Source organism: Lepidochelys kempii, chromosome 21, assembly GCF_965140285.1.
Source record: "Lepidochelys kempii isolate rLepKem1 chromosome 21, rLepKem1.hap1, whole genome shotgun sequence".
Taxonomy (NCBI): Eukaryota; Metazoa; Chordata; order Testudines; family Cheloniidae; genus Lepidochelys; species Lepidochelys kempii.
The window spans coordinates 3,656,694-3,679,609 of NC_136400.1; the positions used below are offsets into that span (position 1 = coordinate 3,656,694).

Below are 22,916 nucleotides of genomic sequence, written 5' to 3' on the forward strand. Positions count from 1 at the left end.
ACCTTCCAAGATTTTTCTGATGCTTGTAGCAATGTGGATAAAAGCTCCTGTAAAATCACCATCTTCTGCTTCAGCAGCAGCTCTCGATGTAACGCCTCCTGTAGGCAAAATGAGAAAGCCAGGCTAATATAGGTGCTCTGAATGCGTCTCAGTGACCCTAGTTCATCTGGACAGCCAGGGGTGACCTGTTTCCCCTCTAGCACTCATGATAGCTATTTTCACTCCTCACTGTGTTTTGGGAACTTATTCCCTGGGCTTCAGCAGCTGCTCCTTTTGTTTTCCTGGCCACCTTAAAACTAGGTGCATGATACCAGTTTAGTAAAAGCTACCTCTTCACACATACCCTCCACCCATTTCTAGAACTGTATTTATCATTTTTCTGCTTACCTTGAGGTAGTTGGAAAGTTGAATTATTTCCTAAAAGTGAAAGAAAAGCGAAGTAAAACCCAGATTCAGTTTGTCCAAACCTTCTATTTGATGATATTTTTAAACCAATCACTTCCATAAAGGAAAAGATTTTGCAAGTAACTGCAGTCAGTGGTATGAGTTCTAACCAGCATTAAATGGGAACCCTAAGTTATCACATTCTCTGGGCAATGATAATAAGCTATACAGACCTTTACATGGCTTAGGCTTGTGCAATAATGCAGCTGTTCTGCCATTCACTGGCTAAACCCGAAGTACTAGTAGGTATTTTACTGCACAGTCAGTGCCTTCCCTGGAACAAGACTGTCCCTGTCTACTGCATTAGATGTACCGTCATAGATCTTTTTGTCAGTAAATTAATTTCCAGCAATCTCTGTCATCTACATTCCAATAAGAAATAATCAGGAACAAATCCTGCTTTCATTGACACTGTTAAAACCCCGGAACTGTAGAATTTGGCCCTTTAATGTTAATGTTTCTTAGGACAACAGGATCCTCATAGGCATTTCTGTACAGGTTATTCATATGTTTTGCTTACCTTGTCTAATACTGCTATTCCACAGCTAAAATAAAAAAAGACAAGGATTTTCTTAAGAGGGACATGAGACAGATTTATGAAAAAGATCACAAGAATGGGTGCACTGAAAATACTTGCTAGGGAGAGAAGCAATCCTATGACGATTCATAGAACAATAAATAATGCCAATAATAATAATTCTTTGCACTTGTATAGCACCTTGTATCTAAGTACGTCAAAGTGCCTTTACAGGTATCAGTGAATCCCCAGCCCTTGCAGAAGCAGGAAGAATGTGCTCCTAATAGGATAGATAACAAAATACTTACTCTGTTTGTTGGCTTGAGTCTTTCTTTATTGCACTAGAATCTGTTAATGTCTGAGTGCCTGTTAAGATAAAATTGAGAGGGTGGTATACTGGTTCCTACAGTGTCAGCAGATAGCTAGTATAAAATCCCTCATTCACAGCTGCACCTTTCCTTCTGAAGACTCATAAAGTACTTTACCAATTGTATATAGGGATTATTTCAACCATCACTGAAATGCAACCATTGCTGGGATGACACATGGCAGTTTAAACTGCACACAGCAGCATAACACAACAATTTAGGGCAGAAGGCGAAGAAGAATCTTGTATGCAGCTGAAAATGCAAGTGGAATTTAGGTCATTAACCTAAGTTAAAGTTTGGCCAAGCTACTGGCAAACACACCTATTTCTGAGAAAAGCGCCATGGAGTTTTTAATGATCACAAGTGTTCAGAGCCTCCATTTTACATCTGTATGGGATGATGGCTTCCTCTGCAGCACAGTGCCATTTTGCAGCAGGCTGGGGCAGTGAGGTCATTTTTGACTCAGCACAAAGAATAGCACTTGGTGAATCAACATATTCTTATCATGCACAGTTAGGAAAGGGAAAAATGTCAGATTTGGCTGATACAGAACATCCTCCTTAAACACTTGAACAGGGCTTCTAGGAACAGGAACTCTTTTGGCATGTGTTAGGATTGTGTCTGATCCTGCTCCCATACCATTCACAGGTAAAACACCCATTGATTTCAGAGGTGCAGGTTCCAGTACATTGTGATGTGGCACCTGGGGGGATTTTTTATCATTACAGACCCTCTTTCTCTGCCTGCTTTGGGAGTCCAAAGCAAAATAATCCATGTGATTCCCTTGAACCTCAGAGGTTTAAATAAGATGCAGCCCCCAGATCCCAGTAAGCTTGAGTTCCTTTTTTCAAAACCTAAGCCTCATTTAGCCAGTCGTCTTGTACCTCGGCTGGTCTTGGAGATGTCTTTGGGGAGGATGTTTGGTGATGAAACACCACAGGAGTGCCAGTTGTTCTGCGTGCGAGGATCGTTGAGACTGTGCTGGAGATGCTTGTGATGGACCACGGAGGTGCTGTTGTTCTGAAATGAAATGAGTTTAATGTTTATAATGGCCTATTAAAAACCAGGAGAGAAAAGGGGAAGCAACGAACCCAATGGCATGTTGTCACTTGGAATGGTACACATTGTGCCACGGACCTGGGCAATAACATGGGTGGAGACTGAGGGTTACAGTGAGATTGGGTTCAAGGCCTAATTTTTCAGAAGGTGCTGAGCACCCCCAATTCCCACTGGAGTCAGTGCAAGGTGTAGCCGCTCAGCAACACTGACAGGGGCAGTGGGGGAACTGCTACCTGCAGGTAGACTGGGAAGCTGCAGGGAAAGAAAGTGCCTCTGAGAGGCCAGGAGGCCGATTGCTTCACTAACCACACCGAGTGTAAGAAAAGAGCTTTTGAGGCCTTGAGTTAGTTCCTGGCTAGCATTGCTGCTAGCAGCTGGCGAGCTGTAGGCTTAGATATTTGTTCTGCACTCATCAGAGTTATATCTGAGTGCCTATTCAGGATCTCTGGTAGTAAGAGCATGAACTCTTTTTTTTTTTTCCTCCTTACTTCTGCTCCTCAGAGCCCCCTGCAGGTGCTAGGATGAGAACGGTTCTGCAGCCAACGTTACAGGCACAGGGGCTGCAAGCATGTGAACGCCTGCCCCAAGATCTTGCTGTCTGGCTTGTAATTAAACCCAGCGATCAAAAGAAGTAAACAGTAGCATGAGGTAAATAATTGTCCTCCACACTCATGCCTTGTAGAGGAGCCCCCAGGGCATGTCTGTGCTTTTATTTTATTGCCCTTGGTTGTTCATTTCAATTAAAAGCCCCTTGGATAACTTTACTTAGGTACAAAAACAGATGGGGGAATTATTTCATTTAAAAGGCTGTGAGTTTAGAAGGTACAATCTGATTGTTTTACTGGAACATTTATGTATGATCTTAATCTGGTTTTATTAAATGCATTGGCTCATCTGGTTCACTGCTGGCTGCATATAACATCGGTAGGCTTGGCAGTGTCATTTTGATTTTTATCAATTTAATTTTTCGCAGTTGAGAGATATTATGGGACGGTCAACATTACTTGTCAAAATATACGAAGTAAATATCCTTAAATCAAACTCCAATAAGTTCTCAAACAGCATTTTGGAAACTTTGCCTATCTGTAAATTTTGGTTATTATGATGAAAATACTGATTGGTTGTATATTTAGGGTGATATCACTGTTTAACAATGTTTACTGATAAAAAAATCTGATACTTCCAAGCCTAAACGCAGGATAATTTACAGTTTGTAAGAAGGATGCTGAAATTAGGATACAATCAGACACTCATTACTAACTCAACATGAGAAAATTCCTGCCACTAAAGATGCTGGCGGGAAGACATGCTTCCATAGATTCGTCCCAAGAAAGCTAACTGTTTATGATGGTCATCGTCTCAGATCTTTTAACGAGAACGAGAGGCAATTTGCACAAGAGGAAAACAATTTTTTTTTTTTTTTTACCAAAATGCAGGTTTGAATGACAAGAAATGGCTGCAAATCTCCGTCTGGGTCAAAGTTCAGTATTTAGAAAGTAGGAGAGGAACACAATGAGAGTGATGGGAAAAAATCTTGCCCTGGATCAAGTCTGTGAATTGTCAAGGAAATATCCATTTGCCGTCAAATATTTAGGCCCTGATCCCAAACCTCTTGTAGTCAATGGAAAGACTCCCATTGATTCCAGTGGACATTGGATAAGGCCCATAGTAGGTAGCCAACCATTTACGAAAAGTATGACTGTCATAGCTGCAGCTGTTACCTGGAGGGATGTGGGTGACCTCAGATCCATCCAGGAAGATGCTTCCTTGCGGGTGCCTGTTGCACACTCTTGTCCTGGAGTTGCTGGTGTCCCAGTAGGAAACCTTACTTGTTTCTTTCCTTCTTCGGTGGCTAAGTTCCTTCTCTTCAGGAACTCTTTCTGGCGGGGGCTCTGGGACTGCTCCTCTGCTTCCTTTTTCCGACATTGCATCACACGGCGACATGTGGTGACGTTGTTTCTCCTCCACAAGTTCTCACGGGTCTCGTGCCGGCGCTCACACTTCTCGTCGTAACTCTCGCTCAGACGCCTGCACCGGCGTGGGGACTTCTCAGTTTGACTGATCATATTGTCCACAACCGCACAGACAACACACCAACCTGTGATGATCTTCTGGCTGCTTTGGTGAAGTCCTTTCCTAATGAAACCAAAGGGGGGGGGGGAGAGACAAATGAAACAAAGGATCAGGCTGGAGGCTGAATAAATGTTTGAGAGACACCAACTCTTAGAATATTCCCTTATTCAGTGAATGCAGGTGGCATCTTTGTAGCGCTATGAAATCACAGACATTAGTGGTAAACACTCATTATGTCCCATCTTCTCCATCTCCCTACCCCCAGCCATAGATAAATATATACACACAAGCTTGGAGCTAATACATGATTGCTCCTTGAGGAAGATTTTCCAGTGCTTTATCCAGTTCAGTTTCAATCATGTTCTAAGTGATGAAGCTTCTACCATCTTCCTTGGGAGATTTATTCTGCAGTCTTAGATCTTGCCATTATCAAATACCACCTGCTGTTCAGACTAAATTTTCTTTTGCTCAGTTTCAGCCTCCTGCTCCTAGTTATAAGCCCTTGGCCCACCTAAAAAAGTAAGACTGAAGTAAGAATAATGGCTCCTGGAATTTCCGTAGTAGTGGCCTTGCATTCCTTTCCTGCATACATATATTTTTCCAGTCTGTTCCAAAAGATTAACTGTAGATGTAGGAGACTTGCTATTATATAATTTACTTTTCATGCAGCTGCATGTATTTCTAAATCCTGTTTGTCTTCTGTGCATGCCCAGAGAGGTCTAGCACATGTAGCTTGTGTTACCACACTGCATGGGTTTTTCTATAGAACCTTTGGAAAAATCCCAGGTTGTTTCTGTCTTATCAGTTTTAAGAGCTTCTACTACCTGAAGATAATGGTCACCCTAATGTTGAGTGCTGCATTCTTTTAGCTCCTCTTCCTTAACGCTCATCTTCTGCAATAGCTTGACTGAAATGGTACATTCCAGTTTGCACTCTGAACGTTTTTCTTTCCTTCTCCTCACAAAAACCTGGCTGGCTGTAATGCCATGTCCTTAATTCTCCTGGCTAGTGGCACTGCTTCCTGTCCTCCTCTGTTGTAAATATTAAATACCTGTACATTAATGTTTACACTTGTTAGAAACGTTGTTGGACTCAAGATGAGGGGAGAGCAAGCAGGAGAGCTGAATGGCACTGCTCAGCCCAGTGGGCTTGCCTCCACTTCTGTTTGTTTATAGCTCAAGCAAAGCAGGTAGGTTGCACCAGAGGCCTGCCCTAAGAATGAGCTCCTTTGTTTGGGCATTACCTCCCTACACTGTGTACATGTAGGGTGACCAGATGTCCCGATTTTATAGGGACAGTCCTGATTTTTGGGTCTTTTTCTTATATAGGTTCCTATAACCCCCGTCCCAATTTTTCACACTTGCTGTCTGGTCACCCTATGTGCATGTGCAGAGTGAATGATAATCCCTTCCCTCCACTTCCTCCTACAGAATTCTCTGCTCCACTTGCAAGCTTCCCTCTTGCTTGCTTTACTAGACTGTGGCCACATGGAAGGTGTTTGGGTCTTCTCCTCTCCACCAGTGAGGGAGAAAACAGAATACAACATGACACACACTGACAAAATCCCTAAACATTACATTTCCCCTCCTACCCCTCATTATTAGCCAGCACAGGGATTTCCTGCTCCTTGATCCAGATGGATAATCATCATGCACATTCCAGAAATGTTGCTGGGAGGATCATGTGAGCATGCTAGGCATTCTGCTGAGCAGTTTGGGATTGGATTAGTGCTCCAGTAGTGGGAGTAAAGAAATACTTGACTCTCTTGCCTGCCAGCCCAAGTGCACATTTTATTCTCTTTTTGGCCTATTGTGTTTGGACGGTGAGATTCTCTGTTAGTTATTATTGATCATATTTATTATGCAGGGCCAAAGGGCCAGCCAAGAATGGGGTCCCATTGTGCTAAGCATGGCATAAACCCCGAGTATCAGGTTCAGCATGGGGGAAGGAGTAGAACACACAAGCAAAGTCAACAATGTGATGGCAGTGATGTGGGGGGAGGTATTAGTTAGGAGGTGATCAGCTAAACGGGAAGGGAAGGGTGAGGGGGACAGGGCAGAGGAGGAAGAGGGCAAGCGGACAGTGAAGCTAAGGTGAAGAGTCCAAGGGAGGTGGAGGGTTGGAACAAACAGCCAGTCAGCACAAGGAAAAGCTCTGGAAAAATGTCCCGAGGTCCCTGCTGTGGCCGATTCTGCAGCTGCTCCTATGGCTGGTTCCTCCCTGCAGTTTCTCCCCAAGGGGACACAGCTGGTGGAGTGCAGGGGGTGGAGAGCACCACCTGGGTCCCCACACAGTGTGTGATGGAGAGGTCTCCCCTGCATGGTTCTGGGTGTTGGGGAGAGGAGTATTACACTGCAGCCCTGGGATGGAATATCCCTTTTATTTTGACCAGCTAACAGGATCCAAACCAAGTATTTTTTCACGCAACGCACTGTCAATCTCTGGAACTCCTTGCCAGAGGATGTTGTGAAGGCCAATACTATAACGGGGTTCAAAAGGGAGCTAGATGGATTCATGGAAGATAGGTCCATCAATGGCTATTAGCCAGGATGGGCAAGGATGATGTCCTTAGCCTCTGTTTGCCAGAAGCTGGGATTGGGTGACAGGGCATGGATCACTTGATGAAAACCTGTCTGTTCATTCCCTTTGGGGCACCTGCCATTGGCCACTGTCAGAGGACAGGATATTGGGCTTGACGGATCTTTGGTCTGACCCAGAGTGGCCATTCTTATGTTCTTAAGGACCTGGTTCTCTTTTCACTCACCGTGGTTTTATCTCCGTTGACTCCAGTGAAGTTACTATGGATTGATACAGGAACAGATGAAAGAAAGAAGCAAATTCCCATCTCCAGATTTTCAAAATTGCTCAGAGCCAGCAGCTCCCATTCAGAACAATGGAGAATCTTCTCTAGCCCCATTGAGGACAATAGGAGCTCTTGATTGCGAAGCTCTTTTGACTATCTGGCCATTTAGGGTATATCTGCATTGCAGCTGGGAATGATCCGCCCTGCCCAGGGAGTCAGACTCCTGCTAGCAGAGCTTGAGCTAGCAAGCTAGAAACAGCACTGTGCAGCTCAGATGGCAGGTGGACTCTCAAGCCCACCTGACCCCCTGGGTCTGAGCTTGGGCGGCTAGCCTGCGTAGTTTTATGGTGGCTGGAGCGTCAGCTTCCACACTGCTATTTTTAGCACACTAGCTCAAGCCCTGCTACCAAAAGAAAAAAGCAGCAGCAGTTGTGGAAGGCATTTCAAGGCTTTTATGCATGACTACTAACAAAGGAAGGGGAGAAAGGAATATATAGATTAGCCAAGAAACACAGAGGACTTGGCAGCTGCGAAGTGCGTCAAAGAAGAAAGCTGAAGAGAACGGGTGGATGATAGTGAAATCATTAGGAGATGGCCGAGGTTTTATGAGAAACTGCTCAGTGAAGAGAATGCGAAGAAATCGTTGTGGGAAGTATGCGCAAGCAGCAGCTTTATAAGACCATAAGCCTCATCACTGAAAACAATGAAACATGGGAATGCAGTGGGAGCAGACAGTGTACCAAAGGAGGCATTTAAAGCATTCACCCATGAGGTCGTGGTGATGATGACAGACTTCTTCAACTTAATTCTCTGTACTGGAAATTGCCTGACAAGTGGAGGAAGAGCACATTGGTCCCTATCTAAAGGAGGTGTGCAGGAATGTAGTAATTACCAACCCATCTGTGATGTTCTCCTCAGGAAGTCCAGAGCCATAAGCTCACTGTATTACCTCTCTGCCTGAGCAAGAGAGAGCTTTGCTGGAGCTTAAACAGTGTGACAGCCTTCTGCCACACTACTCTGTCCACCTCAGCAGAAAATACCTCCAGACTCCGCCATTCTAAACTTCCCCTTGCAGGTAACATTTAGTGAGCCCTGGTTCCCGAGTCCCCTACAGGCATCTTTCTGCAGTGCACAGTCCCCCTCACTTGGACACTCATCGAAATTAACCACATCTCCTGCCTCCAAAGAGACAGAATACACCTCAGCCTGTTGGCTCAGTTGAAGATATAGAATCATAGAATCATGGAATATCAGGGTTGGAAGGGACCCCAGAAGGTCATCTAGTCCAACCCCCTGCTCAAAGCAGGACCAATTCCCAGTTATGCACCTCTCTTTACTATAACAGGAAGGGGATGGTTTATAGTAAAACTAATAAGTTTATTAATAAAAATATAGATTTAAGTGATAGTGAGCAAAAGAAGAGAGACAGGTCTGGTTACAAACAAAACAAAAATAACCTACTTTCTAGTGACTGAAACTTAACTTTAGCAAGCTACAATCTTTGCTTGAGCAGCTGTCTCACTCACATCAAGCTATCAGCATCCCCAGCCTCTCAGGCAGAAGGATCCACCAATCACAGCATCAGAAGGTGCTGATCCCTTTGTCTCCTAAGTGATGGATAACAATGGAGTCCCCTTTCTGTCCTTTTATAGTTCAAAAAGCCTTTGAAATGTGTTCTTTGAAAATAAACCCAGACAAAATTCCTTTCCCCTACTGCTTGTTTTTCGGGGTGCAGGTGCCAAGCCCCTTCTTCATCCTCAGGTCAATTTGCTTTTTTTAATTCACTTGATCACTTTGTTTACCTTAGATATAAATGTCTTTCTATTGTCCTGTGCTTGTAATCAAGCCATGATGTTTTTCTCTTCTACCTGTTTGCTTGATCCATGCAGATGGGTAAATCCACATTCCTTTGTCTAGGTCAGGCTAGTTTATCAACTGCCTCCACAACATATTTTAAGAACATATTTCCAGCATACATACATAACTCTGTTATGTACGTTATACGTTAACTCTGTTATATACACAACCTGTACATACATTACACAAGTTTTTTTTTTTTTTTAGGATACTCTGAGACATAGTTTGGCTACATATTCTGTTGGGTGCAGTCTTTGCGAGTTGGCATAAAGGGGCTTTCAGGGTCACACCATCAAGTTAATGGAGCACACTATGAAATGGCTAGAAAGAATTATCGAGAAAAGATTTTAGCAGGAGCTGGAGCATCAAATATATGACAACCAATTTGGGTTTATGCTTGGAAGATCAACAGTGGAGGCTTTATTTGCGACCTGAATATTGCAGGAGAAGTACAGGAACAAATGCATGGCACTGCACTTGGTGTTGGTAGATTTAGAGAAGGCTCGTGGCAGGGTTCCTAGAGAATTGCTTTGGCGGTGCCTTTGGTTGTACAATCTGCCAGAGACATATGTTCAGACTGTGAAGGATATGTATGAAGGTAGCACGACAGTAGTGAGAAGCAGCTGCGCCTAGAGTAAATCATTCACAGACAGTATAGGTCTACATCAAGGATCAGCCTTAAACCCAATCCTATTTGTGATTGCAATGGATGCCTTGGTGCAGGCGATTAGGGGAGAGGCTCCATGGAGCATGCTTTTTGCCAATGACATTATTTTGTACTGTGAAGATAAATGCAAACTGGAAAGGGAACTAGAACTATGGAGGCCTACATTAGAAGAAAATGGCTTAAGAATCAGCCGACAAAAAATGGAATACATTCAGTGCTTTGTTGAGAGGGACACAACACGAAGCCAGTAAAACTAGATGTACAGAGTTAAGGCTGTGCAATAACTTACACACCTCAGTGGAGCCATGATGGGGATGTGGATGCAGATGTTAAGAATCACCTGACGAGCATAAATGGAGAGAGTTGACAGGAATTCTCTGCGATAAGGATAGGCCAAGTAAACTAAAGAGCCAAGCGTATGAGATCGTGGTTAAGTCAGCCATGATATGTGAGTCAGCATGCTGACCAATGAAGCAGAGAGAACAACTACTACAGCGCTGCCAACAGGAGAATGCTCAGGCAGGTGCTGGGTAAGACAAGAGCTGACAAGCTATGCAGTGAAATGGTACAAGCCAGGATTCAGGTAGCCTCCATCACAGAAAAGCTGAGGGGAGGATAGACTGAGACGACTGGGTCATGTGAAATGACGGGATGTAGGATGTGTTGGCCAGAGAGTTCAAAAGCTAGTAGTCACAGGACAAAGACCACCTAAAAAAAGTTGTTTGAGATGCTGAAGGAGGATATGAAGAAGGTTGGTGACAGCTTGGAAGACACACTTGACAAGAACACATGGAAACTAAGAACCAGAGCTACAGACCCTAACTGATGGGAGAAGGTGAGGAGGACCTCGAGTCCTGCTCGCACAAGTCTGTCTCCCTAGGCTGGGAGACATGCTCCCAGCTGCAGTGTAAACATACCCGAAGAGTGATTTTTTTCAATGGTGAAACGCATTGGCCCAACTTTGTTCCTACTGAAGTAAGTGGGAGTTTTACCATTCTCTTCTTAGGCCAACGTTGAATGCTTTTGAAAATCCCAACCTTAATGACTGGGGATCATCAAATGATTCAGTTGTTAGAGTTCAGTTCTGATAAGTACCCAAGGTTTTACCTTAGGGTCACATTCTGCTCTGAGTTGTATAGAAGTCAACTGGGAGTAACATCACTGAGTGGATGCACTCATGATTTACACCAGTGTAATTGTGAGCAGAGTCAGCCCTTTTATAATGCCCACAATAATTTAAACAAAAAATAAAAAGTTTTTGATGATGTTTGGTGGTTCGTTGGAAATCGAGATTGGAAATAGGGAGAGACTGCTCTCTTCCAGCTTTAGGTTTCCTATTCATGTCCTCCAAAGCGATATGATCTGCTACATGCCAGCATCTGTTCACTTGGCAAGAACATAAACTGGCACCCATCATATGCATAAAGTCTCTGAGCTGGGGCTCTCACCACTGGACCAGTATGCTAAGAGTGTTGTAGTAATGTCCATTCCTAGCAAACATTTTTCAGATTCTCATCAACATATATTATGTTGTTTTCATAGCAACCATTTGTTACAGTCCTTAATGTCTCCATGAGCTAGACTACTTCCTACACTCTTGCACTCAGAGCTGAAAGACAGACAGACTGATTGAGATGTAGATAGATAAGATCAAATTCCTATCCAAACCCTTTCAAAATTCTGGGCACTCTCTATCCAGGTACTTATAAAGCTCGAATTACTCTTGAGTCGGAGAGCCTGACTGCCTGAAAGAAAAAATGTATCAACTAAAGTAAAGAAAAAATAAGGCAAATTAGTCTCTGAAAAAACAGGTTAAACTTTGTTCACTCTCAAATAAAAATAAGCGATTTCACTAGCATTTCTTTGTCCCACACAACTGGAAAATCACTGACTTTGATGGAAACGCTGAGAGCAGTTAGTGGTGTCAATTAACAAGTTTGCAAGGTTTTGGGGAAGGGGGAGGAAAGATGGGAGGATTTTATAATAATCTGCCCTACAAAATAGTATAGCTACCTGTAAAGAACCACTACAGATAAACACATTTCTTATAATGGCACAGTCAGAGCAGGTCACTGAAATGTTTTCCTTTGGAAAGGCGTTCTTCTAGTCAATCTGAGAACAGCCTTTTAATAACAATCCAAAGGGTGTATGCTTTTATGTAGGAGAAATCTATGCAAACTGGCCATCAATGCATCACCTTAAATGCTCCCCCAGCCAAGTAGGAAAATGAAAACTGCCAAGATAATATTGAAATAAATCACTTTCTAAATGGCCCTGTGCTTTTGGCTTTTTGGGGTTTCTTTTCATCATTTGTTTGGAGATGCTGCTGACTCTCAAACCTCTCACTGCCCTGAAATGTCCTTTTTTTCCACTTAATTTTTCCGCTCAGCCCCCTCTGCGTCTCATCAAAATCTGCTAGTCATTTGATTTTATTGTTGCAAACTTTCAGCTGGAGAAATAACAGAACTGGGGAACTTACGTTATAAAATGCTTAAAATGTTGTTTCCACACAGCTTTTATGGTCTTGACTTAATAGTTTCGTTGTGGCCCACATTCTGGGCTTTCTCTCTCATGCCCAGTCTTCCTTTCCACAGCAGGCTGAGGGTAGATCTGGTGAACAGCTTTGCCGACATTGAAGTACATAATGATTGGGGCCTGTGCCAACACCCCAGAGCTGAAAACCCTCAGAAACGGGATCAGGATGTGAACTCACTCCTCCTCCTCCCCCCCAAAAAGACAACTGGCCTCCAAACTTTTCAGGCCCTGGAAAAGATATTTTTCTCCGCCTATATTTTCCTATTTTAAAAATGGCCCAGTCCAGTGCTGAATTTGCGTGCTGCTGCCCGTTCATCCGGGTGTGTGATACGTACTCAAAGCCCTGAGTTTGTTAGACTCTTCTCATTACAAGCAGCTCAGCTACCTTCTCACCTGCTCTGACTACATTCTTCTGACTACAGAGCCTGTTTATTGTCCATCCCAGGAAGCAGGACTTGTTTATACGCTTGATTTAAACACAGAATACCTTTTAACTTTTAAAGTAAGAAAGAAACATAAAGAAAAGTGTGATCTGTTACTCACCCCCAAACTGAGCAAACTGCTGAGCCCTTGCTGATGAGTTATGGGTTTTATTTTCTTCCATGGTCACCCAAAATTACTCTTCCTAATTAACGAGCATGCCCTTTATCTCTCTCTTGCATGCTGTAACACTCAAACTTCAAAGGGAAAAAAAATCCCTTGCTGGTTCATGTTACAACTTCCCAGTGTCAATCATGCAGGCTGAAACTTGGGGAAAAAAACAAGACACAAATTGCCTCCCTTCACAGGGTCAGCGTTTACTCCTGTACATCCCTAGCTAGCCACAGATCTAAAGTTTCTTACCTCTACTCAGCAAGGGCAGCCCTTAGGTGGATTCGGCAGATGTTCAGAGGCCCTGCTCTGCTCCCCGACCTCAGTTAAGCCCCACGCCAGAAAGGAGAAGGGTGAGCCCTGGGTTACCGGGTGCTAACACATTGCAACTGACATCTCGTTTGAATGACTTCTCTTTGCTGCTTTTTTTTTTTTTTTTTTTAAACAGGAAATGTACTAAGCCTCAACACTTACCCCAGGTTCCTGTCTCTGCTTAAGAGTTTGTGACATGGGAGGAGAGGCTAGGGCACAAGCTCGAGCATTGGTGCCCGGCACACTACAGTTGTTTGGTATCTTGTGGTGGGACAGGCTGCATTCCATTATCTCCAGGGTCCGGGAGTGTCCTTTGCTGTTTCTCCATTTATCAGCCACTGCAGCTTGAGGCGGTGCTCTGTGCTGAGAAGCTGTGCAGAATGAGCTGTGGCTGACTCTGCCCTGCCACCTTTGGCATGAGGAATCCTGGTGCTGGGAAAGAAAGTAGTGTTAACAGTCTTGTGTAGTGTGAGATTCATATTTCTGCCTTCTGAGGTTAGGCCAGCGGCAGAGTTGACAAAGGTCAGAGTGAAGCAGGTGTGAATGCTCCCCACCAAACAGGTGTGTCCAGGTAAAAATGGAAGAAAATGAAACTCTAAGGCAGCCATCTTCTTTATGATTGCTCCATCCTTATTTTCTAAGGACTCAGCCAGAAGTGATGCTTGATCCAAGTCTATGGCTAAACAGTGCTAGAATAAAATGTGAGAGCCTCCCTTAGCATTGCTTCCGGGGTTTACGCATCCCAAAATAAATCCTTATTTGGACTGAACGCCAGACCCCCTTTCCCTTCACCATAAATCCCTTGCTTTCTCTGTATTTGCCCCTCTATTTCAACCATCCTTGTTAAGTTTCTTATTTTACGTTTCTGAAATTCCTGTGGGATCATTTGGCCCAGAGGGCTTCAATTATTATTGTCAGAGGGGAATATCTGCTGCCACCCATCCTTACAGTCATGCTCATCCTGGTAGACTTTGGGCCTGGAACTTCAATATGCTATTCCAGGTGTGTTCTCAGGGACGAGTGCCTCCCTGCTCACCTGATTCATTGTGTATGTAGCCCAAAGTCACCCTGGCCACCTTTCTGCCATGTCACTGCAATAGTAGGCCAACTAGAATTTGCTACCCAATATTATCCCAACATCTTTCAGCCATTATTGCTTTCCGAGGCACTTTGATCCCATGGGATACCTTCCAGCTGACATCCCCTGTGGGGAATAAGGAGCCTACCGTGCCTGTTTTGCTTTGGTACCAGGATGTGAGAGGATCCGTGTATCGGGGTCCGCTGTCAGCAGGTGGCAAGGCAGACTGATTGATACTGACTCACTGTGGTGGGCGTGGGGTTAGGTAATTCCACTCAGAGTAGGAGAGAAGCAGGTGTGGGCAGAAGTGGGGGAAACGGCCTGGAACAGAGAGGTCCTGGAGGGAAACCCTAGGAATAGCCTAGCGTGGGCGAGAAAGTTTAGACTAAGCTTAAGTGTTGTTGCCGTTTCCACTGCCAATCAAAGAACTACCTCAGAAGAGGGATGTTTTTGGACACTAAACCAGTGCACGCACGCACTCCATGCTAGAGCATGGTAAAATTTCACTCCATTCAGAGCATATTTTTGTGATTTGCCCTTTGCATTCTTAACCAAAGCAGAATGCTTTCAGCAAGGACCTGATCCAAGGCTCATTGAAATCAATGGAAAGGCTCCTATTGACTTTAGGGAACGTTAGTTTTGGCCCCAAGAGAATAAACACAAATCCATTTCAAATTTGTGTGTTTCATTTAAACTCCCCTGATTTCCTCATGCCTCCTTGGGACCTGCTGGATTGTGTCTCTCAGCTTTATTTTTTATTTATATTTTTAAATCAAACTTTTGTGAGATTGTATAAAATTGCAAACAGCCAAAGCAATAGACCAACCAAGAGTAAACAAATAGAGAAAAATATGTAAAATACACATTTCACAAAGTCTCATTTATTCACAACCTCTGTTACTCCAATATGCTTTGTACGTTATTAATTGTGATGATTTATGGGACTCCTGATGAGTTTCTATCCTACTGCACTTAATTTTTAACAAGCATAAATTCACTGTGCTTTGCCCAGCAGTCAGTGACAAGAATAGTTTTATAGCTCTTATGACACTTTCCTGATGTATATTTCAATCAGAACTTCAAAATGAGGTTGTAGTCTCCTTAGGCTATACGTTCCTGGTGCTGTTGTACATTTTCCACCTCCCATTTCACAGAGTTTAGGACATTTCACCTGGCCCTAAAATGCAGCTGTTTTCAACCACAGAGGCACCTGCACTTCAGAGCTGGACGATATAATCCCTAAACTTTAAAGGTTCTTCCCCAAGTACTGCTGAAGTTGGTGGGAACTTGAAGTCAGGCTTGATGGGAGTTCTGGGTGTTCATGGAATGCAGAATTGGCCTCTATACACATACATTCTGTAATTCACATTAGCAAGATTGTAAGCTCTTTGGGACAGGAAGTCTTTTTATGATGTGTGCGTCCAATGCAAAAATAAGCCCTGACCCCTGCTTGGGCTTCAAGGTGTTATTGCAATGCAGATAAATATTACTAACAATAACAATTAGTGGTTAGCATAAAGGGATGCTGGGGGACCTGATGCTGACTCAGTTAGAGCACAGTGAGAGGAGAATGAGATCCTCTTAGGTTTTGCAAGGATGTTTAAAAAGCAGATTTCTTCTAAGCAGCTTTGTGCAGTAGAACAAATGGGAGGTATGCTACTGAAACCAAAGTGGGCTGTTTGCAGCATTGGGAGGTCTGAGTGTGGCTGTCCTGGTTCAAAGTGGGTGAGACCCACACCCGTCCCAGCAGACATGAACCTAGCCATTACTAATGCTGTTCTACAGCCAGTGAGAATTTGCTGCTTTGCAGAGGCCTTGTGTTGCCCCCTCTTCTCATCTCCAGAGAGAAAATATAAAAACAAAGGATGGGATTTTCAAAAGCACCTGAGTGACTTTGATGTACAAATCTCATTGAAAGTCAATCGGCTTTGTTGCTACTAAGTCCCTTAGATGCTTTTGAAAATAGTGCCCAAAATATTTAGACTGAAAATGTCCCCTTTTACCTGAGATTCATGCCATTCGGTTTGTTTTCTAGTTAGGCCCTGGTGCATGTGACAAGCTAACTTCTTTTGACATTTTCCACATTTAACCTATTTCTTGTGAATGAGTCCAAAAATTCCGGAGCCCAGTCTCGTATTAAGAGGGGGATTCTCACAGCGGCGTATGGATAGTACAGTTCCCGTTTCCGCAGTGCTCCACTCTTGATAATCTCCAGTGCGCACTCCTCCTTTGGTGCACCTGGCTTCTGCATCACGTGGGAAACAGTTTTCTCAGCAGTTTCTGGGGAGAAGGAAAAATACAAGAAAGAGAATTGTGTCATCACAAACCAGTGCAGAGCAAAGAAATCTAAAGTTCAACATTTAAGGAGGTATTTGGCATTCTGAAAACTAATTACTAAATAGAGTGGGTTATAAAAAAAATCAAGTGTTCAGATTTCAACAAAACTTCAACTATTTTTTAAAAAAAGGAAATTGGTGAGATGTAGACCTTCTCCCCTGCTTTTTGAGTAATTATACAACTGGAAAATTGTGGTGGTGTTGTTTAACTTTTGCTAATTTTATTACTAAGTTATTCAGGTCAAAAGGCTTGGATAACTTTGTCAGAAATACTCAAGTCTCATTTTCAAAGGTGACTTAGGGTCCTAAGTGCCTAAGTCCCTTTTGAAAATAGGAGTTAAGCTACTAAGGCACTTAGATGTGTTTGAAAATTTTACACCTTATCTTTTACTTGTGTTTAGCACTTACTGGTGCTGTCAAAATAAAATAATAATTACCTTAGCAAGTCTGAGACACTCATATTTGGGCTGAATTTCTTGTGACTATAAAATCATCATTGATGCAATTTTGAGATGTAGTAAAGAGGTTTGCATGAAAGTTAATGTGATCAACTGAATTAATTAAAAACAGTTCCTTCATTTTGGAGCTGAAGCAAGTAGGAGATTTGGGTTCAGTATTGTAAAAACTCCTAAGGAGAAGAGTGAAACTATTTTTTAAAAGCCCAGTGTTTCATTAAAAATGTTCATACTACCAAAAAAAAAACAAAAAACCCCAAAACACCAAAAACACAATCTGACATGTGGACACTATTCTACAGTCTGGATGTAAGTAATATTTTTATGCCTGGGTAGCATATGTGCAGCGCTTCTAATTAGCAAGGCCAAATAACTTTGCTGATCCTACCAGTAGCAATGTGGCCCAAGATGCAGAGCGTGATGGAAACATTGATATTCTCAATTATTAATTCCTGTCTCAAGGAGCTGAAAAATCCATCCAGGGCAAACTTAGTTGCAGAGTAGGGAGCAACAAATGGAATTCCAACTTTACCTAGAGAAAGATGCAACAACAACGTTTATGAGGCTAAACACTTGCAGTGCACAGAAGCAAAACCGTGTCATTCTGACTTTGTCTTATCCTTCAGCAACTGTCATATTTCAACTCAAAGAAATTAACTATCTCAATAGGTTGAAGGATATAAGTAAATCCACTAACGTTGGGGTTGAGGGTAGGGGTGGGGTTAAAACATCCCGAAGAGTTTTCCTGTAATATGTGGCATGTACAAAATATATGATGAGATGGGGTGATATAAAGGTATTATCAGCGTGAGGTCTGAATGACCTCCATAACGCACTCACGAGAAATGTGACCCTTGCATAGAACACACATCCACATATACATCAGTGAATGTGTATATAACACACACTCTAGCAAACAAATAATATGTATTGTGATGGCAGATATTAGCGTGTGGCTCTGTTACGCAGTATTATAAGATCTTTTGCTTAGTGTGCAAGTGAGTGTTGACTGTTGGGAAGACACATGGTGGTGATGTTAGTCTTTGGTTGTGCCAAGTTGTGTGTAGAGGCAGCTTCAGAAAAGGGGGAGTTTGCTCCCTGCCTTGGACTCACACTTAGTCAATTCTTGAGGCAGAGTTGCTCTCTGGCAACCAGGCATTGGTGTTAGACTGAGATTTCTGGAAGCAGAAACTACCCTGTGTGCTGTTTGACCATCTCATTTTAGGACTAGTGTACGTGCATAAGTAAAACCAGTTGCACTTGGAGTACACCCAGACTGTGCCTCACGGATTTCTCCTCCACTGGGAAGCTGATCTGCAAGATGTTAGACCTGTGCTGCCTCTCAGCAGAGTGGGGTCAGAAGGGCAGTGTGTGAACCATACAGACAGTTTTTGCATTGAGTAAACAGACTTTATCACGTTGAACCCCCAGTCCCAGGCAATTATGTGAGTCTTCTCAGGTGATCCTCCTCTTTTTTGAAAAACAATTTCAGAAGACAGGTTTCAGAGTAACAGCCGTGTTAGTCTGTATTCGCAAAAAGAAAAGGAGGACTTGTGGCACCTTAGAGACTAACCAATTTATTTGAGCATGAATTTCAGAATTTCAGAAGAAGCTTCCTTTGAATCCCAGGTGGAACTAAATCAAAGGAAAGAATCCAGCATTACGGAACAATAAGGGTCTCTAGCCTGGTTCACTCTCACCTGCTGTGGATGAAACCACAAGGATGCTGCCCCCGCTCTCCTTCAGCACTGGTAGTGCAGAGACTGTCATGGCCACATAGCTCAGAAAGTTAATCTCCAGGAGTTTTCGTAGATGCTCAACATCTCCATCGAAGTAATTAAAGTAGGTATAACCGATGTGATTAAGGATCAGCATGTCTAGGCCTCCTGAAAGCAAAGGGGGTATTTTAACTTCAGCTAGAAGAAAATGAAGAAACTGTTTCATGAACCTGTGCCGTCAGCATTTGAACCCAAGACTCTCTCCTTATCACATAGACCTTTTACCATTTGCACTAAAGGAGAAAACACCCTTAACTAACAGCTATAGTAGGTTATTATTTTCCAGAGACTAAATACACCTCACATTGTGTTGCATCACTGGTTTGAGTTTGTAAGTGTATCTCAAAAACCAAAACCCCTTTTTGTCTATAAAATCCTGTCAAAAACGAAAAGTAAACAATGTAACCACATTATCTAGCATATGCTGCCAGCAATGTTAATAACAATACTTATAAGTATATATTTTGAAGTCATCATAGTAGGTGTCAGCAATACACAGAATCAGTTCACTGGTCCTTCATCTACACTTATAGCCTGGGTTTTATTGAGAAGTAAAAATAAGATTGGGGTTATTTGTCTCTAGTGCTAAAAGCACCTCCGTGAAAGGGGCAGGTGGTGATTTCCAGGTTGCAAGCAGTTAACATACCCCATAATCGTTTGGCCTCCTTCACCACGTCTTCTGCAAGTGCCATGTCTTCCATGCTGCCATACATATAGTGAGCAGATGCTGCGCCCAGTTCTAGACACCATGTGACAACCTGAGACAAATGCAACCTTTAGACAGGGATTTTCCCACTGTTAGTCCTCTTAGAGTTTCAAGAGGACACTTGGGTAGCTCAGTGGGCAGAGTGATTAGGTTCTCCTACTTGGGTGAGTCCAATCTGTGTTCACTGAGTGAGATTCATAGCTGGTATAAAGAAAAGGAGTACTTGTGGCACCTTAGAGACTAACCAATTTATTTGAGCATGAGCTTTCGTGAGCTACAGCTCACTTCATCAGATGCATATCGTGGAAACTGCAGCAGACTTTATATATACACAGAGAATATGAACCAATACCTCCTCCCACCCCACTGTCCTGCTGGTAATAGCTTATCTAAAGTGATCATCAGGTGGGCCATTTCCAGTGGAATTAGACCATGCAGGTATTTGGTCCTGGGGCTCTGCCTGCAAAAAGTACAGCAAGCACTAAACATCTGATTCTGCAAACACTTACTTGGCTGTAAACTGTAATTTTTTTCATGGAAATTTGCAAATGGTTATTTTTGCGCAGACCTTGTAATAACACACTGGAGACCCTGGCATAGCAGTCAGGTGTTAGTAACTATGTCTGTCAACTTTTCCTGTTAATATTTATGTAAGAAAATAATGTGTACTCTCCAATTCTGCTTATCTTTTAAAAATGTTGGTAACTAAGAATTCAAGCTTTGATAATACCTGCAAGGTTTTAACACTCCAGCTTGGTAAAACCAGCTCTGTGCACTAGTTTTTACCAAGATGCTGTGTCTAAACCATTGATCCTGCAATGCAATCCACTAACTGGTCTCCGTGCAGGGGCCAGGAGCAGGGCAAATGGGTCCATTTCCAGAATCAGAGCTTTTACATTCAACGGTGTTTGACTGGGCTAAGCCGTAAGAACAAGTAACAAGACTTGAGAAATCACCACTTTCTCAAAATCTCATAGCTCAAAAATGTCCTGTGCAAATAGACCTCAAAGTTTTCAGTAACGGTTTCTTCTGGGCAGAAGCAACACATGAGAAACTGTCTGTGGAAAAGAATGGTTTGTGTAAAGATTACTGAATGGAGGGGGTAGGGACATAAGAATTGCCAGGCTGGGTTCCACCTTCTCCCGTGATCTGTGTCTTACATTGGCCAGCCCCAGGTACATCAGGTGAAGGTGCAAGAAACCCTGCAGTGGTCAGCGAAAAACAGGCTTTAAAATGGCAGCGGGTGGGAGTTGAAAATAGGTTTTTGTTGGAAAACATCCTCTGACCTTCATTATGAGACATTATTGCATCTCCATAAACTGTGTCTGAGCATGCATATCTCTTTAATCAAGTATCCACATGTATATAATATACCCATCACCATAGTATCTAGGTACCACAGGAGTGTTTGGGTATCCAGTTACTTTCTGAAGCTTGGCTTCTGTCCGTGCTGTGATCAGAACATGGGCTCCCATCCGGGCCAGGTGATAAGCCATTTGCTCTCCAATTCCAGTGCTTGCCCCAGTGACGATCACTCGCTTCCCTTTCATCATCTCTGCAGAGTAGCACATGGTGACTGTTACATGTCCCACTAACATCACCCGCAAAATCACTTGTGCCAAACAGACTGGTGAAAGTAACTATTTCTGTCCCAAACCGTACAAGTCAAGCTTCAGATCAAGCGAGCTCTTTGTCCCAAGAGAAGAACCCATCAAGGGAGCTGTGGAAACTCACCCAAAAATACAGGTTTGATGCACTATCACTTCCATTTAAAACCTACTAAACCTTGGTATCTACAACTAGAGCAAACTAAAACTAAACTCCAACAACTGAACAAACTAACAACTGTAGCAAACTAAAATCTGAGATCTCAAAGCTGTAGAAGTTTGGATCCAAACTTCATAACTGACCTTTGTTTCTCTAATGGAACAAGCCCAACCCCTAGAACCAATTTCCTCAGCTAGTGTACATCAGTATCACTCCATTGACCGCAGTGGAGTTATGGTGATTTACACCAGTTAAGAATCTGGCCCTGGATTCTTTTACCAGGATGATGGGTTCAATATGAAAATCTAGTTGGAGCGGAAAACCATCTCACTGTGAAGATGGTTTTTATCCAGAGATGAGTTTTGTGGCTGAAGCCCATCTTTAATTTGAAAATGAAACATTTTAGATTTCATGGTGCTAAACATTGTGTCCAGTTATTTTTATTAACAATAATATCAACCACAGGATTCAAAGTGTATAACTTTGTTGATTTCAAATCACTTACCTTGGAAATTCCTACAAGTCCCAAATAATCCCCTCTATTCATCTGGGAAGCTAGAATATGTCTGCACTTTTGTGTGATTGTCATTTGTCATTTTCTACCAGAGAAAGGAATACCATTTCAGGTGACATTCCTGGACACACTTCATTTCAAAAGGCTACAGTCTGGAATTTGAAAGGCTCATGAAACTGCAGATCCATTGTTATAACTCTCAAGTGTGCCCTTTTGCTATCATGGTTTTAAAGGACATTTGCTTTAATCACTTACCTGGTTTAAAATCTTCCTTTGAATAAAAACAGAAGGCCAAGACCAATCCCACAAATGGAACAAGAATCTTTAGCAACAGCCCCATCCTGCTGCAGAAAAACAAGCATAAAAGAGAGAAATGCTGGAGGTCTGAGCTCCGCAAAAGCAGAGATGTATAAATATTCCGAAAAGTAGGGAGCAAGTTATGGGAGCTTTGAAAACAAGTTTGACTGCAAATGTATGTCATAGTTTTTGTTTACTTTTTGTCCAGGTTAATAATCATTAACCTTTAAACAACAGCGTCATTTTGGACTTCATATTCCCTATTGCACCCTGTTCCTGCTATGGTCTGCCTTTGTGTTCTCTGAGCACACTGAAGGAAGGTGTCCTTTTGCTAGAAGGAACCAGCTTCTGAGAAAGGAAGGGTGAGTCTATGAACCTTGGTTCATGGGTTCAAGTACCGGCTCTAATAGCAGGTACTTGAGCAGGTCACCTAACCTCTCTGTGCCTCAGTTTCCTTGTCTATACAATGGGGATGATACTCCCCTACCTCCCAGGGGTGTTGCCAGGATAAATTCATGTATGAGTGGGAAGTGCTCAAATGCTATAGGAATGAGGGACATGTAAAAATCTAGACAGAACTTTAGTGTTTGCAGCACAAACTTTACAGGATTCTGCTATTTATTGTCACCACTTATTATTTGTATAATATCCACCATATGCTAGATGCTCTAAACTCCTAAAAGGACATGGTCTATCCATTGAGGAGCCTATGTAGACAGGGAACACACACATGCAGGGAAGGAATGTACTAAAAACCAG

The 22,916-nt window shown here is 42.8% G+C and overlaps 2 protein-coding genes across 10 annotated transcripts in view; both read right to left on the reverse strand.

The window, feature by feature from the left end:
• TRAF3IP3 (TRAF3 interacting protein 3) overlaps positions 1-13,518 on the reverse strand; it is a 28,684-nt gene extending 15,166 nt beyond the window's left edge. For 3 of the 9 annotated variants that reach the window (XM_073320373.2, XM_073320375.2, XM_073320376.1), the window contains exons 1-7: positions 12,268-13,362; positions 4,110-4,524; positions 2,214-2,349; positions 1,270-1,327; positions 965-989; positions 388-417; positions 3-98 (exon numbers count right to left, since the gene is read on the reverse strand). In XM_073320373.2, coding sequence (XP_073176474.1) covers positions 3-98; positions 388-417; positions 965-989; positions 1,270-1,327; positions 2,214-2,349; positions 4,110-4,454 — 690 coding nt within the window. In that variant the 5' untranslated portion in view covers positions 4,455-4,524; positions 12,268-13,362. Of the gene's footprint in view, positions 1-2; positions 99-387; positions 418-964; positions 990-1,269; positions 1,328-2,213; positions 2,350-4,109; positions 4,525-12,267; positions 13,369-13,388 lie in introns of those variants that run through there. The other 6 variants (XM_073320369.2, XM_073320374.2, XM_073320372.2 and 3 more) reach the window with 6 other exon arrangements.
• A 2,782-nt stretch (positions 13,519-16,300) lies between these two features.
• On the reverse strand, positions 16,301-22,200 carry LOC140901299 (11-beta-hydroxysteroid dehydrogenase 1). Its single transcript, XM_073319894.1, has 6 exons — positions 22,116-22,200; positions 21,004-21,134; positions 19,520-19,631; positions 18,796-18,981; positions 17,484-17,627; positions 16,301-16,584 (listed from the first exon to the last, which is right to left on the reverse strand). The coding sequence occupies exons 1-6, from the start codon at positions 22,198-22,200 to the stop codon at positions 16,364-16,366; spliced, it is 879 nt and encodes a 292-aa protein (XP_073175995.1). The 3' UTR covers positions 16,301-16,363.
• Positions 22,201-22,916: the final 716 nt, after the last annotated feature.